This window comes from Oncorhynchus masou, chromosome 2 (assembly GCF_036934945.1).
Source record: "Oncorhynchus masou masou isolate Uvic2021 chromosome 2, UVic_Omas_1.1, whole genome shotgun sequence".
NCBI lineage: Eukaryota > Metazoa > Chordata > Actinopteri > Salmoniformes > Salmonidae > Oncorhynchus > Oncorhynchus masou.
Window position 1 is genome coordinate 1,732,680 of NC_088213.1, and position 14,674 is coordinate 1,747,353.

The 14,674-nt window shown below is 42.4% G+C and overlaps 1 protein-coding gene and 1 pseudogene across 1 annotated transcript in view; both read right to left on the reverse strand.

The window, feature by feature from the left end:
• The window catches only part of LOC135554264 (insulin-like growth factor 1 receptor), an 81,212-nt pseudogene extending 76,753 nt beyond the window's left edge, over positions 1–4,459 (reverse strand).
• The window catches only part of LOC135552108 (solute carrier organic anion transporter family member 3A1-like), a 186,034-nt gene that overhangs the window by 158,612 nt on the left and 12,748 nt on the right, over positions 1–14,674 (reverse strand). The window contains exon 2 of the mRNA XM_064983522.1: positions 12,630–12,802. Coding sequence (XP_064839594.1) covers positions 12,630–12,802 — 173 coding nt within the window. The remainder of the gene's footprint in view (positions 1–12,629; positions 12,803–14,674) is intronic.

Genomic DNA, 14,674 nt, shown 5'->3' on the forward strand with positions numbered 1-14,674 from the left:
ATATAGTCTAGTGAGTGTGTATACGGTGTGTATATATAGTCTAGTGTGTGTGTATATATAGTCTAGTGAGTGTGTATATAGTCTAGTGAGTGTGCATATATAGTCTAGTGAGTGTGTATACGGTGTGTATATATAGTCTAGTGAGTGTGTGTATATAGTCTAGTGTGTGTGTATATATAGTCTAGTGAGTGTATATATATTGTCTAGTGAGTGTGTATATATATTTTCTAGTGAGTGTGTATATATATTGTCTAGTGAGTGTGTATATATATATAGTCTAGTGAGTGTGTATATATATATAGTCTAGTGAGTGTGTATACGGTGTGTGTATATATAGTCTACTGAGTGTGTATATATAGTCTAGTGAGTGTGCATATATAGTCTAGTGAGTGTGTATACGGTGTGTATATATTGTCTAGTGAGTGTGTATATATAGTCTAGTGAGTGTGTATATAGTCTAGTGAGTGTGTATATAGTCTAGTGAGTGTGCATATATAGTCTAGTGAGTGTGTATACGGTGTGTATATATAGTCTAGTGAGTGTGTATATAGTCTAGTGAGTGTGTGTATATAGTCTAGTGAGTGTGTATATATAGTCTAGTGAGTGTGTATATATAGTCTAGTGAGTGTATATATATTGTCTAGTGAGTGTGTATATATATTTTCTAGTGAGTGTGTATATAGTCTAGTGAGTGTGTATATATATTGTCTAGTGAGTGTGTATATATATTGTCTAGTGAGTGTGTATATATATTGTCTAGTGAGTGAGTATACGGTGCGTGTATATATAGTCTAGTGAGTGTGTATATATAGTCTAGTGAGTGTGTATATATATTGTCTAGTGAGTGTGTATATTGTCTAGTGAGTGTGTATACGGTGTGTGTATATATAGTCTAGTGAGTGTGTATATATAGTCTAGTGAGTGTGTATACGGTGTGTGTATATATAGTCTAGTGAGTGTGTATATAGTCTAGTGAGTCTAGTGAGTGTGTATACTGTGTGTATATATAGTCTAGTGAGTGTATATATATTGTCTAGTGAGTGTGTATACTAGTGAGTGTATATATAGTCTAGGTGTGTGTGTATATATAGTCTAGTGAGTGTGCATATATAGTCTAGTGAGTGTGTATATATAGTCTAGTGAGTGTGTATACGGTGTGTGTATATATAGTCTAGTGAGTGTGTATACGGTGTGTGTATATATAGTCTAGTGAGTGTGTATATATATAGTCTAGTGAGTGTGTATACGGTGTGTGTATATATAGTCTAGTGAGTGTGTATATATATAGTCTAGTGAGTGTGTATACGGTGTGTGTATATATAGTCTAGTGAGTGTGTATATATAGTCTAGTGAGTGTGTATATATATAGTCTAGTGAGTGTGTATACTGTGTGTATATATAGTCTAGTGAGTGTGTATATATATTGTCTAGTGAGTGTGTATATATATTGTCTAGTGAGTGTGTATACGGTGTGTGTATATATAGTCTAGTGAGTGTGTATATATAGTCTAGTGAGTGTGTATATATAGTCTAGTGAGTGTATATATAGTCTAGTGAGTGTGTATATATAGTCTAGTGAGTGTGTATACGGTGTGTGTATATATAGTCTAGTGAGTGTGTATATATATAGTCTAGTGAGTGTCTATGATGTGTGTATATAGTCTAGTGAGTGTGTATATATAGTCTAGTGAGTGTGTATATATAGTCTAGTGAGTGTGTATATATATAGTCTAGTGAGTGTGTATACGGTGTGTGTATATATAGTCTAGTGAGTGTGTATATATAGTCTAGTGAGTGTGTAAACGGTGTGTGTATATATAGTCTAGTGAGTGTGTATATATAGTCTAGTAGTGAGTGTATATATAGTCTATGTGAGTGTGTATATAGTCTAGTGAGTGTGTATATATAGTCTGTGTGTATATATAGTCTAGTGAGTGTGTATACTGTGTGTATATATAGTCTAGTGAGTGTGCATATATAGTCTAGTGAGTGTGTATATATAGTCTAGTGAGTGTGTATACGGTGTGTGTATATATAGTCTAGTGAGTGTGTATATATAGTCTAGTGAGTGTGCATATATAGTCTAGTGAGTGTGTATACTGTGTGTATATATAGTCTAGTGAGTGTGCATATATAGTCTAGTGAGTGTGTATATATAGTCTAGTGAGTGTGTATATATAGTCTAGTGAGTGTGCATATATAGTCTAGTGGGTGTGTATACTGTGTGTATATATAGTCTAGTGAGTGTGCATATATAGTCTAGTGAGTGTGTATATATAGTCTAGTGAGTGTGTATATATATTGTCTAGTGAGTGTGTATACGGTGTGTGTATATATAGTCTAGTGAGTGTGTATATATTGTCTAGTGAGTGTGTATATATTGTCTAGTGAGTGTGTATACTGTGTGTATATATAGTCTAGTGAGTGTGTATATATATTGTCTAGTGAGTGTGTATATATATTGTCTAGTGAGTGTGTATACGGTGTGTGTATATATAGTCTAGTGAGTGTGTATATATAGTCTAGTGAGTGTGTATACTGTGTGTATAGTCTAGTGAGTGTGTATATATATTGTCTAGTGAGTGTGTATATATATTGTCTAGTGAGTGTGTATACGGTGTGTGTATATATAGTCTAGTGAGTGTGTATACTGTGTGTATATATAGTCTAGTGAGTGTGTATATATAGTCTAGTGAGTGTGTATACTGTGTGTATATATATTGTCTAGTGAGTGTGTATATATAGTCTAGTGAGTGTGTATATATATTGTCTAGTGAGTGTGTATACGGTGTGTGTATATATAGTCTAGTGAGCGTGTATATATATTGTCTAGTGAGTGTGTATACGGTGTGTGTATATATAGTCTAGTGAGTGTGTATATATATTGTCTAGTGAGTGTGTATACGGTGTGTGCATATATAGTCTAGTGAGTGTGTATATATATTGTCTATATATAGTGTGTGTATATATATTGTCTAGTGAGTGTGTATACTATATATAGTCTAGTGAGTGTGTATATATTGTCTAGTGAGTGTGTATATATGTGTATATATAGTCTAGTGAGTGTGTATATATATTGTCTAGTGAGTGTGTATATGGTTGTGTATATGGTTTTATACATGTGTATATATAGTCTAGTGAGTGTGTATATTGTCTAGTGAGTGTGTATATAGTCATGTGTGTATATATAGTCTAGTGAGTGTGTATATAAAGTCTATTGGTGAGTGTGTATATATTGTCTAGTGAGTGTGTATACATGTGTCTATATAGTCTAGTGAGTGTGTATATAAAGTCTAGTGAGTGTGTATATATTGTCTAGTGAGTGTGTATACATGTGTATATATAGTCTAGTGAGTGTGTATATAAAGTCTAGTGAGTGTGTATATATTTTCTAGTGAGTGTGTATACATGTGTATATATAGTCTAGTGAGTGTGTATATAAAGTCTACTGAGTGTGCATAGGGTCAGTGCAAGACAGAGTCAGTGCAGATAGTTTGGGAACCATTAGTTGACTATTTATCAGTCTGGCGATTCAGCAATGTTATGGTTTTGGGGTAGAAGCTGCCTTGGAGCCGATTGGTCCGAGAGCCGATGCTCGGGTACCGTTTGCCGGATGGTAGCAGAGTGAACAGTCTATGGCTTGGGTGGTTGTAGTCTTTGGTAATTATTCACGATTAGATCCGTTCCCAACTTTGGACCAAATCCTACAGATGTAGGAGCTTCATTTGAGACAGTTTGCTACGGCAGGAAAATAATCCTGCAGCAACAGGAAATGTGAATTATTATGCAGATTTGGTTAATGGACATTTTTGCAGGGGTTGATACGTTTTTAAGGGCAAATCAAGTCTGACTAAGTCTTTCTAAGTGGAAATTACAAACTTTATAAGCCTTTTAAAACTCCAAAGTTTGCATTTCCTGTGGTGCAGGAAAATTCTCAGTAACAAAAAAGTGATCAAAGGAAATCCTATATCTGTAACTTGAGAGCTGTGTGCTTAGCTCAGATATTCATGTAAGTCATGCAGTGAAGTCAATCAAATATTATCTTAAGTTAACCGTGCAGGCCACAATTTAGGATTCAGTCCTTTACTTTAGTCTACAGCTGACAGCATGAGGAGATGTGGGACAGTTACAGAACGTATCCTTCAGGTGTTGTCTGACAGAAACGTAGTTCCATTACGCGGTGGTTATCAACGTAGGCTATCAGTATGGGTTCACTAAAGATCACTTGTGGTGGGAGCAGAAAATCTCCCATTATTTTTCTAGCTGTTCTTTCTTTTGCTCCTGTGCCTGCTTTGGATGTGTAAATCATACTCCCTTATAGCCAATACTTTACCTTTTGTGTAATGACATCACCCTGCTTGCCTAACCTAACCCCTCCCTCCTCCCTCCCTCCCTCCCTCCCTCCCCCTCCCTCCACCCTCCCTCCCTCCCCGGCGTCGCCATACGCCATCGCCGCCATCGCCGCCATATACGCCGCCGCGCGCCTGCCATCATAGCCGCCATATGTCCCTCCCTCCCTCCCTCATCTCCTCTCTTCCCCTAGCCATAGCCATGGCCGTATGTAGCCATGGCAAGCCATGTGGCAGCCGTGGCATGGCGTGGCCATGTGTAGCCGCCATGTAGCCATGGCATGGCAATGGCAATAACTCCCTCCCCTCCCTCCTCCCTCCCTCCCTCCCCCTCCCTCCCTCCCCTCTCTCCCTCCCTCCCCTCCCTCTCCCTCCCTCCCTCTCTCCCTCCCTCCCCTCATCCCTCCCTCCTCCCTCCCCATCTCCTATCTTCCCCTGTTCCTCCAGATTGACCAGAAGCAGTTTGATAAGATACTGGAGTTGATTGACAGTGGGAAGAAGGAGGGAGCCAAACTGGAGTGTGGGGGCGTGGCCATGGAGGACACAGGCCTCTACATCCAGCCCACCGTATTCTCCCATGTCAAGGACCACATGCGCACGCCAAGGAAGAGGTGAGAGATCCAAATTCTGATCTATGGTCAGTTTTGTGATTAAGGTTAGGATTGGGGGATGATGCATCCATCCACCCAACGCTGCCTGAAGAAGACTCTAACAGTCGAAACCTGTCCTGATATTAATTATCAACTGGGTGGTTCGAGTCCTGAATGTTGATTGACTGACAGCCGTGGTACTGTATATCAGACCGTATGCCACTGGTATGACAAAATATTTATTTTTACTGCTCTGATTACATTGTTAACCAGTTTATAGTAGCAATAAGGCACCTCGGGTGTTTGTGATATATGGCCAATATACCACGGATAAGGGCTGTATCAAGGCACTCCCCGCGTTGCGTCGTGTGTAAGAACAGCCCTTAGCCGTGGTATATATACCACACTCCCTCTGACCTTATTGCTTAAATATACCACAGGCAGATCATTCTGTTCTCTGTATATAATACCTGTAAATAGTCAACTGAACTTTTTCTGCATCGTACTGTGTCTTTGTTCTGTGATTGGAGGAAGGAAAGCTGATCCTTGATCTGTGATCTGTGTCTATGGGAAACTTCTACCCAGAGCTAGGGGTTTCTGATGTTGGCTTTACAGTGATTTCATTCATAAAAATGAGAACGCCACCACTGGTCCAGGCAGTTTTGTTGTACACCACTGCCATCTTCTGGTGGTGTGGTTGAAGTGCAGGTTCAGACAACTATATCTATGGTTCAAACAAGGTCATAGTCATGGAGATGGATGGAGGGCGCTTCTTTACATCTGTGGCATAATGGCTTCTGTGACAGCATGGCCAGTGCCATGTAGATCTTTCTCCAATTGAAAGTAGTCAATTTATTCTTGTTTTTCTTCTATGAGTCGGTAGACAAACTGAAAGTGTGTATACTGCCACCTAGAGTGTGTTTTCTAAACAGGCTGCCATTCATTGGCTGATCCCTCCTGCTGACCTGGATAGAATTTTGCGATCCTTCCTTAACCCATAGAAAGGTCCACCCAATTGACTACTTTAAAATGGTAAAAGTGCTCAATGGATCTGCCCATGCTAATACTGGCTTTGTGGTATTAGAGCTGTCTATCCAAGTCTATGGTCATGGTAATGCAGGATCATATCATAGAAATACATAGAGGACTCTAGTGGCCAAAAGCCGTTTTAGCATGGACAGCGCTATTGAGGACTTTCACCATTTTTAAAGTGGTCAATTGGGAGGGACTTCCTATGGGTTAAGGAATGATCACATAATTCCATCCAGGTCATCAGGAGGGATCAGTAAATTAATTATAATCGTGAACAAACATTCCATTACTACAGGTGGCAGTAGCCAACCTTGGCTTTATATCTGTTCAAACACACACTGCAGGTGAAAAGATACAACACACTGCAGGTGAAAAGATACAACACACTGCAGGTGAAACGATACAACACACTGCAGGTGAAACGATACAACACACTGCAGGTGAAAAGAAACAACACACTGCAGGTGAAAAGATACAACACACTGCAGGTGAAAAGATACAACACACTGCAGGTGAAACGATACAACACACTGCAGGTGAAAAATACAACAACTGCAGGTGAAAGATACACGCTGCAGGTGAAAAGATACAACACGCTGCAGGTGAAAAGATACAACACGCTGCAGGTGAAAGAAACAACACGCTGCGGGTGAAAAGATACAACACGCTGCAGGTGAAAAGATACAACACGCTGCAGGTGAAAAAGAAACAACACGCTCTGGGTGAAAAGATACAACACACTGCAGGTGAAAAGATACAACACTGCAGGTGAAAAGATACAACACGCTGCAGGTGAAAAGATACAACACTGCAGGTGAAAGATACAACACGCTGCAGGTGAAAAGATACAACACACTGCAGGTGAAAAGATACAACACACTGCAGGTGAAAAGATACAACACACTGCAGGTGAAAGATACAACACACTGCAGGTGAAAAGATACAACACACTGCAGGTGAAAAGATACAACACACTGCAGGTGAAAGATACAACACACTGCAGGTGAAAAGATACAACACACTGCAGGTGAAAAGATACAACACACTGCAGGTGAAAAGATACAACACACTGCAGGTGAAAAGATACAACACACTGCAGGTGAAAAGATACAACACACTGCAGGTGAAAAGATACAACACACTGCAGGTGAAAAGATACAACACGCTGCAGGTGAAAGATACAACACGCTGCGGTGAAAAGATACAACACGCTGCAGGTGAAAAAGATACAACACGCTGCAGGTGAAAAGATACAACACGCTGCAGGTGAAAAGATACAACACGCTGCAGGTGAAAAGATACAACACGCTGCAGGTGAAAAGATACAACACGCTGCAGGTGAAAAGATACAACACGCTGCAGGTGAAAAGATACAACACACTGCAGGTGAAAAGATACAACACACTGCAGGTGAAAAGATACAACACACTGCAGGTGAAAAGATACAACACACTGCAGGTGAAAAGATACAACACACTGCAGGTGAAAAGATACAACACACTGCAGGTGAAAAGATACAACACGCTGCAGGTGAAAAGATACAACACACTGCAGGTGAAAAGATACAACACACTGCAGGTGAAAAGATACAACACACTGCAGGTGAAAAGATGGCGCTGAAGAACATGGCTGACGTTTTATATTCTCCCAACCAATTGTGATATTTATAGCCTCGTTATTGTTATTCTTATTGTGTTACTTTTTATTCTTATTTTTTTACTTTAATCTATTTGGTAAATATTGTCTTAACTATTCTTGAACTGCACTGTTGGTTGAGGGCTTGTAAGTAAGCATTTCACGGTAAGGTCTACACTTGTTGTATTCGGCGCATGTGACAAATATAGTTTGATTTGATTGGATTTGAAGTATGTAGCCTTTTAGTTTGTTTACCAACTCATCAAATTAGTAGAAGAAGAAAATGTACTACTTAAAAATGGAGATGGCCTCAATGGCACTACCCATGCCCCCACATGCCCCTGCATGCCCCCACAGACCAACTGTGGCAGATGCATTGTTACATCCTATACATATCTCTATGGTTGTATTCACTAGACACCAAACGGAAGAAAATGGACTGACACAGGGAGGAAGCTGAACCTGTCAAATAACAAATGCTTGTGTTTTTATTATTAATACGACCCAAGGCTATTCTGATTGGTCCTGATTGATCCTACATACATTTATTTGGACACAACACAACATTGACATGGTTCAGCAGTGAAGTCATTGCATTTTTTTAATATAACATTTTCTTCACATTGTTCATCAAATCCAAGTCAATCTAAATTGGGCGTTGAACTGACATCTGTGGCCTGTGAGGCTTTGCTTTATCCTTCTCCTGCTGACCATGGCCTGTTTGAATACATAACAAACCTACATGTCTCTCCTCCTTGAAGTAATCACTGATCCAACAAACTGATAGGTGTAAGCAATTACCAATTACCAGCCAGGTCACATCAGGCATTTCTTCAAAGGAGGGCAGTAGGAAGGATGCATTTGAACAGGGCATGTAATCTTCTCCATGACCCCATCCAGATCTTCGGCCCGGTCCAGTGTATATTCCGATTCAAGAGCCAGCAGGAGGCCATAGAGAGAGCCAACAGTACGGAGTACGGCAGGCTTCTGCCGTGTTCACACGCAATCTGACCGGGCTCTCTCTGTGTCTGCTGCCCTGGAGACTGGCACCGTCTGGTAGGTTACTGTTAACTCCTGAACAATGGTACCTTGCTAGTATCACTACATATGACTACAGCAACAACTATTAGCTGCTACTATTCCCATCCTAACAAATCAATACTAGTACTAATATCCAAAATAGTGTAAGGATGAGAACTGGATGCTAGTGATTGATTAGTAATGTCTGACAAGTTCCTATAAATACTGTAGGTTAGTCCCATAGAGATAGATAGAGCACTCATCTTTGTATCTGTTACAGAATGGGCAGCGCCATTGAGGCTATCTTCATTTTAAAGTAGTCAATTTGGTTCTTCCCGATTGGCCGAACCCTCCTGATGACCCGGTTGGACATGACTCCAACAGGGTCACCAGGAGGGATCAGCCAATGAAGTTGGAAGTGCCAACAAGTTGACTACATTAAAATGGTGGAAGCCCTCAATGGCGCTTCCCATGCTAATGTGACCTCTAGGCAACTAGAGGCCTCTATAATTCTCTATGGTTTGTCCTCTCTCCTGCAGACAGACTAGTTGACATAAGGCTCGTTACTACCACTACTAATACTAATAATAATAATAATAATAATAATATTAATACTGCTACCACTTCTACTACTACTACTATTACTACTGTTACCATTGGCCCAAAGCCAACCACTACTCCTTATACTCCTACTTATACCTTAGACCTACTTATACCTCTTCATGTGAGAACACAGCTGTAGCTGCACCTTGTGGCCACAAGATAGAGCCGGGTAGATAGGTAGAGGTATCCCAGACGAAGCTCCTCTGTGTGGCAGTGAGAGAAGGACAAGGAGTGGGAGAGAAAAAGGAAGAAATATTTTTATTTCACCTTTATTTAACCAGGTAGGCTAGTTGAGAACAAGTTCTCATTTGCAACTGCGACCTGGCCAAGATAAAGCAAAGCAATTTGACACATACAACAACAGAGTTACACATGGAATAAACAGAACATACAGTCAATAATACAGTAGAAAAATAAGTCTATATACGATGAGCAAATGGGGTGAGATAAGGGAGGTAAAGGCAAAAAAGGCCATGATGCGAGGTAAATACAATATAGCAAGTAAAACACTGGAATGGTAGATCTGCACTGTAATCTGTACTGTCCTTAAACCAACAGGGTTTCCTGAGTGATCATAGACCTCAGTCTGAACGTTTAGGTTACGTCATGGCAGGAGGGAGGACCATCAGAACATGGGGTTTGGGCCACATTAGGATTGTACAAGTTAAGGTTATGACACTGGATGGGTATGACATGCTATCGCTTCCTGGTGAATTCTGGGATGGAACTGAGGTTACTGTAAACAAATACATTACTCTGCTTATTCTCCTCTGTCTGTCTCTCTCTCTCTGTCTGTCTCTCTCTGTCTCACTGTCTATCTCTTTCTCACTGTCTCACACTCTGTCTGTCTCTCTCTCTCACTCTGTCTCACTTTCTGTCTTTAAATCTTTTTTTCACCTTTAGTTAACCAGGTAGGCTAGTTGAGAACAAGTTCTCATTTACAACTGCGACCTGGCCAAGATAAAGCATAGCAATTCGACACATACAACAACACAGAGTTACACATGGAATAAACAAAACATACAGTCAATAATACAGTAGAAAAAAAGAACAAAGTCTATATACAGTGAGTGCAAATGAGGTAAGATAAGGGAGTTAAGGCAATAAATGGGATTTGAAATGGTCGGTAATCTGTTTGTTAACTTGGCTTTCGAAGACCTTAGAAAGACAGGGTAGGATAGATATAGGTCTGTAGCAGTTTGGGTCTAGATTGTCACCCCCTTTGAAGAGGGGGATGACCGCAGCAGCTTTCCAATCTTTGGGAATCTCAGACGATACGAAAGAGAGTTTGAACAGTCTAGTAATAGGGGTTGCAACAATTTCGGCAGATCATTTTAGAAAGAGAGGGTCCAGATTGTCTAGCCCGGCTGATTTGTAGGGGTCCAGATTTTACAGCTCTTTCAGAACATCAGCTATCTGGATTTGGGTGAAGGAGAAATGGTGGGGGCTTGGGCGGGTTGCTGTGGAGGGTGCCGGGCAGTTGGCCGGGGTAGGAGTAGACAGGTGGAAAGCATGGCCAGCCATAGAGAAATGCTTATTGAAATTCTCAATTATAGTGGATTTATTGGTGGTAAGTGTTTCCTAACCTCAGAGCAGTGGGCAGTCCTGTGGTCCACATAACACAGGTATGTCTGAGTGGTCTAACCTGATGAGTATGATAACAGAGGGGGTCTGGGTTAGAGGTCAGGGTTAGAGGTTACCTGATGAGTATGATAACAGAGGGGTCTGGGTTAGAGGTTACCTGATGAGTATGATAACAGAGGGGTCTGGGTTAGAGGTTACCTGAGGAGTATGATAACAGAGGGGGTCAGGGTTAGAGGTCAGGGTTAGAGGTTACCTGATGAGTATGATAACAGAGGGGTCTTGGTTAGAGGTTACCTGATGAGTATGATAACAGAGGGGTCTGGGTTAGAGGTTACCTGATGAGTATGATGACAGAGGGGGTCAGGGTTAGAGGTCAGGGATAGAGGTTACCTGATGAGTATGAAAACAGAGGGGGTCAGGGTTAGAGGTCAGGGTTAGAGGTTACCTGATGAGTATGAAAACAGAGGGGGTCAGGGTTAGAGGTTACCTGAGGAGTATGATAACAGAGGGGGTCAGGGTTAGAGGTCAGGGTTAGAGGTTACCTGAGGAGTATGATAACAGAGGGGGTCAGGGTTAGAGGTCAGGGTTAGAGGTTACCTGAGGAGTATGATAACAGAGGGGGTCTGGGTTAGAGGTCAGGGTTAGAGGTTACCTGATGAGTATTGTAACAGAGGAGGTCAGGGTTAGAGGTCAGGGTTAGAGGTTACCTGAGGAGTATGATAACAGAGGGGGTCTGGGTTAGAGGTCAGGGTTAGAGGTTACCTGATGAGTATGAAAACAGAGGGGGTCTGGGTTAGAGGTCAGGGTTAGAAGATACCTGATGAGTATGATAACAGAGGGGTCTGGGTTAGAGGTTACCTGATGAGTATGATAACAGAGGGGTCTTGGTTAGAGGTTACCTGATGAGTATGATAACAGAGGAGGTCTGGGTTAGAGGTTACCTGATGAGTATGAAAACAGAGGGGGTCAGGGTTAGAGGTCAGGGATAGAGGTTACCTGATGAGTATGAAAACAGAGGGGGTCAGGGTTAGAGGTCAGGGTTAGAGGTTACCTGAGGAGTATGATAACAGAGGGGGTCTGGGTTAGAGGTCAGGGTTAGAGGTTACCTGATGAGTATTGTAACAGAGGAGGTCTGGGTTAGAGGTTACCTGATGAGTATGATAACAGAGGGGGTCTGGGTTAGAGGTCAGGGTTAGAGGTTACCTGATGAGTATTGTAACAGAGGAGGTCTGGGTTAGAGGTTACCTGATGAGTATGATGACAGAGGGGTCTGGGTTAGAGGTCAGGGTTAGAGGTTACCTGATGAGTATGATAACAGAGGGTTCTGGGTTAGAGGTTACCTGATGAGTATGATGACAGAGGGGGTCAGGGTTAGAGGTCAGGGTTAGAGGCTACTTGATGAGTATGATAACAGAGGGGGTCAGGGTTAGAGGTTACCTGATAAGTATGATAACAGAGGGGGTCAGGGTTAGAGGTTACCTGATAAGTATGATAACAGAGGGGGTCAGGGTTAGAGGTTACCTGATAAGTATGATAACAGAGGGGGTCAGGGTTAGAGGTCTGGGTTAGAGGTTACCTGATGAGTATGATAACAGAGGGGGTCTGGGTTAGAGGTTACCTGATGAGTATGATAACAGAGGGGGTCAGGGTTAGAGGTCAGGGATAGAGATGACCTGATAACAGAGGGGGTCTGGGTTAGAGGTCAGGGTTAGAGGCTACTTGATGAGTATGATAACAGAGGGGGTCAGGGTTAGAGGTCAGGGTTAGAGGCTACCTGATGAGTATGATAACAGAGGGGGTCTGGGTTAGAGGTTACCTGATAAGTATGACGACGGAGGGTGTCTGGGCCATGGCTCCGATCATGCTGCACACACAGATGACACAAAGGAAGGTGATAAAGGCCAGTTGGCAGCCTGGACTGGGACATTTCCCCGGCAACGCCACCGACTCCTCCTCCTTACTGCTGATACACATACAGCTGGTCAGGTTCTAGAGGAGGACAGGAGAGGATATCACCTATAGATAAAGACGGCAGGTTCTGGAGGACAGGAGAGGATATCAACAATAGATAAAGACAGCTGGTTCTGGAGGAGGACAGGAGAGGATATCACCTATAGATAAAGACAGCTGGTTCTGGAGGAGGACAGGAGAGGATATCACCTATAGATAGACAGCTGGTTCTGGAGGAGGACAGGAGAGGATATCACCTATAGATAGACAACTGGTTCTGGAGGAGGACAGGAGAGGATATCACCTATAGATAAAGACAGCTGGTTCTGGAGGAGGACAGGAGAGGATATCACCTATAGATAAAGACAGCTGGTTCTGGAGGAGGACAGGAGAGGATATCACCTATAGATAGACAGCTGGTTCTGGAGGAGGACAGGAGAGGATATCACCTATAGATAAAGACAGCTGGTTCTGGAGGAGGACAGGAGAGGATATCACCTATAGATAGACAGCTGGTTCTGGAGGACAGGATATCACCTATAGATAGACAGCTGGTTCTGGAGGAGGACAGGAGATTATATCACCTATAGATAGACAGCTGGTTCTGGAGGACAGGATATCACCTATAGATAGACAGCTGGTTCTGGAGGAGGACAGGAGATGATATCACCTATAGATAGACAACTGGTTCTGGAGGACAGGATATCACCTATAGATAAAGACAGCTGGTTCTGGAGGAGGACAGGAGAGGATATCACCTATAGATAGACAGCTGGTTCTGGAGGAGGACAGGAGAGGATATCACCTATAGATAGACAGCTGGTTCTGGAGGAGGACAGGAGAGGATATCACCTATAGATAAAGACAGCTGGTTCTGGAGGACAGGAGAGGATATCACCTATAGATAGACAGCTGGTTCTGGAGGAGGACAGGAGATGATATCACCTATAGATAGACAACTGGTTCTGGAGGACAGGATATCACCTATAGATGAAGACAGCAGGTTCTGGAGGAGGACAGGAGAGGATATCACCTATAGATAAAGACAGCTGGTTCTGGAGGACAGGAGAGGATATCGCCTATAGATAGACAGCTGGTTCTGGAGGAGGACAGGAGAGGATATCACCTATAGATAGACAACTGGTTCTGGAGGAGGACAGGAGAGGATATCACCTATAGATAGACAGCTGGTTCTGGAGGACAGGATATCACCTATAGATAGACAGCTGGTTCTGGAGGAGGACAGTAGAGGATATCACCTATAGATAAAGACAGCTGGTTCTGGAGGACAGGATATCACCTATAGATAGACAGCTGGTTCTGGAGGAGGACACGAGATGATATCACCTATAGATAGACAACTGGTTCTGGAGGACAGGATATCACCTATAGATAGACAGCTGGTTCTGGAGGAGGACAGGAGAGGATATCACCTATAGATAGACAGCTGGTTCTGGAGGAGGACAGAGAGGATATCACCTATAGATAAAGACAGCTGGTTCTGGAGGACAGGAGAGGATATCACCTATAGATAGACAGCTGGTTCTGGAGGAGGACAGGAGAGGATATCACCTATAGATAGACAGCTGGTTCTGGAGGAGGACAGGAGAGATATCACCTATAGATAGACAGCTGGTTCTGGAGGAGGACAGAGAGGATATCACCTATAGATAGACAGCTGGTTCTGGAGGAGGACAGGAGAGGATATCACCTATAGATAAAGACAGCTGGTTCTGGAGGAGGACAGGAGAGGATATCACCTATAGATAGACAGCTGGTTCTGGAGGACAGGAGAGGATATCACCTATAGATAGACATACAGCTGGTCAGGTTCTGGAGAGGAGTGGATACAATATATAAACTATAGGAATCATTGGGCCCTGGTCTAAAGTAGTGCAGTATATAGGGTGC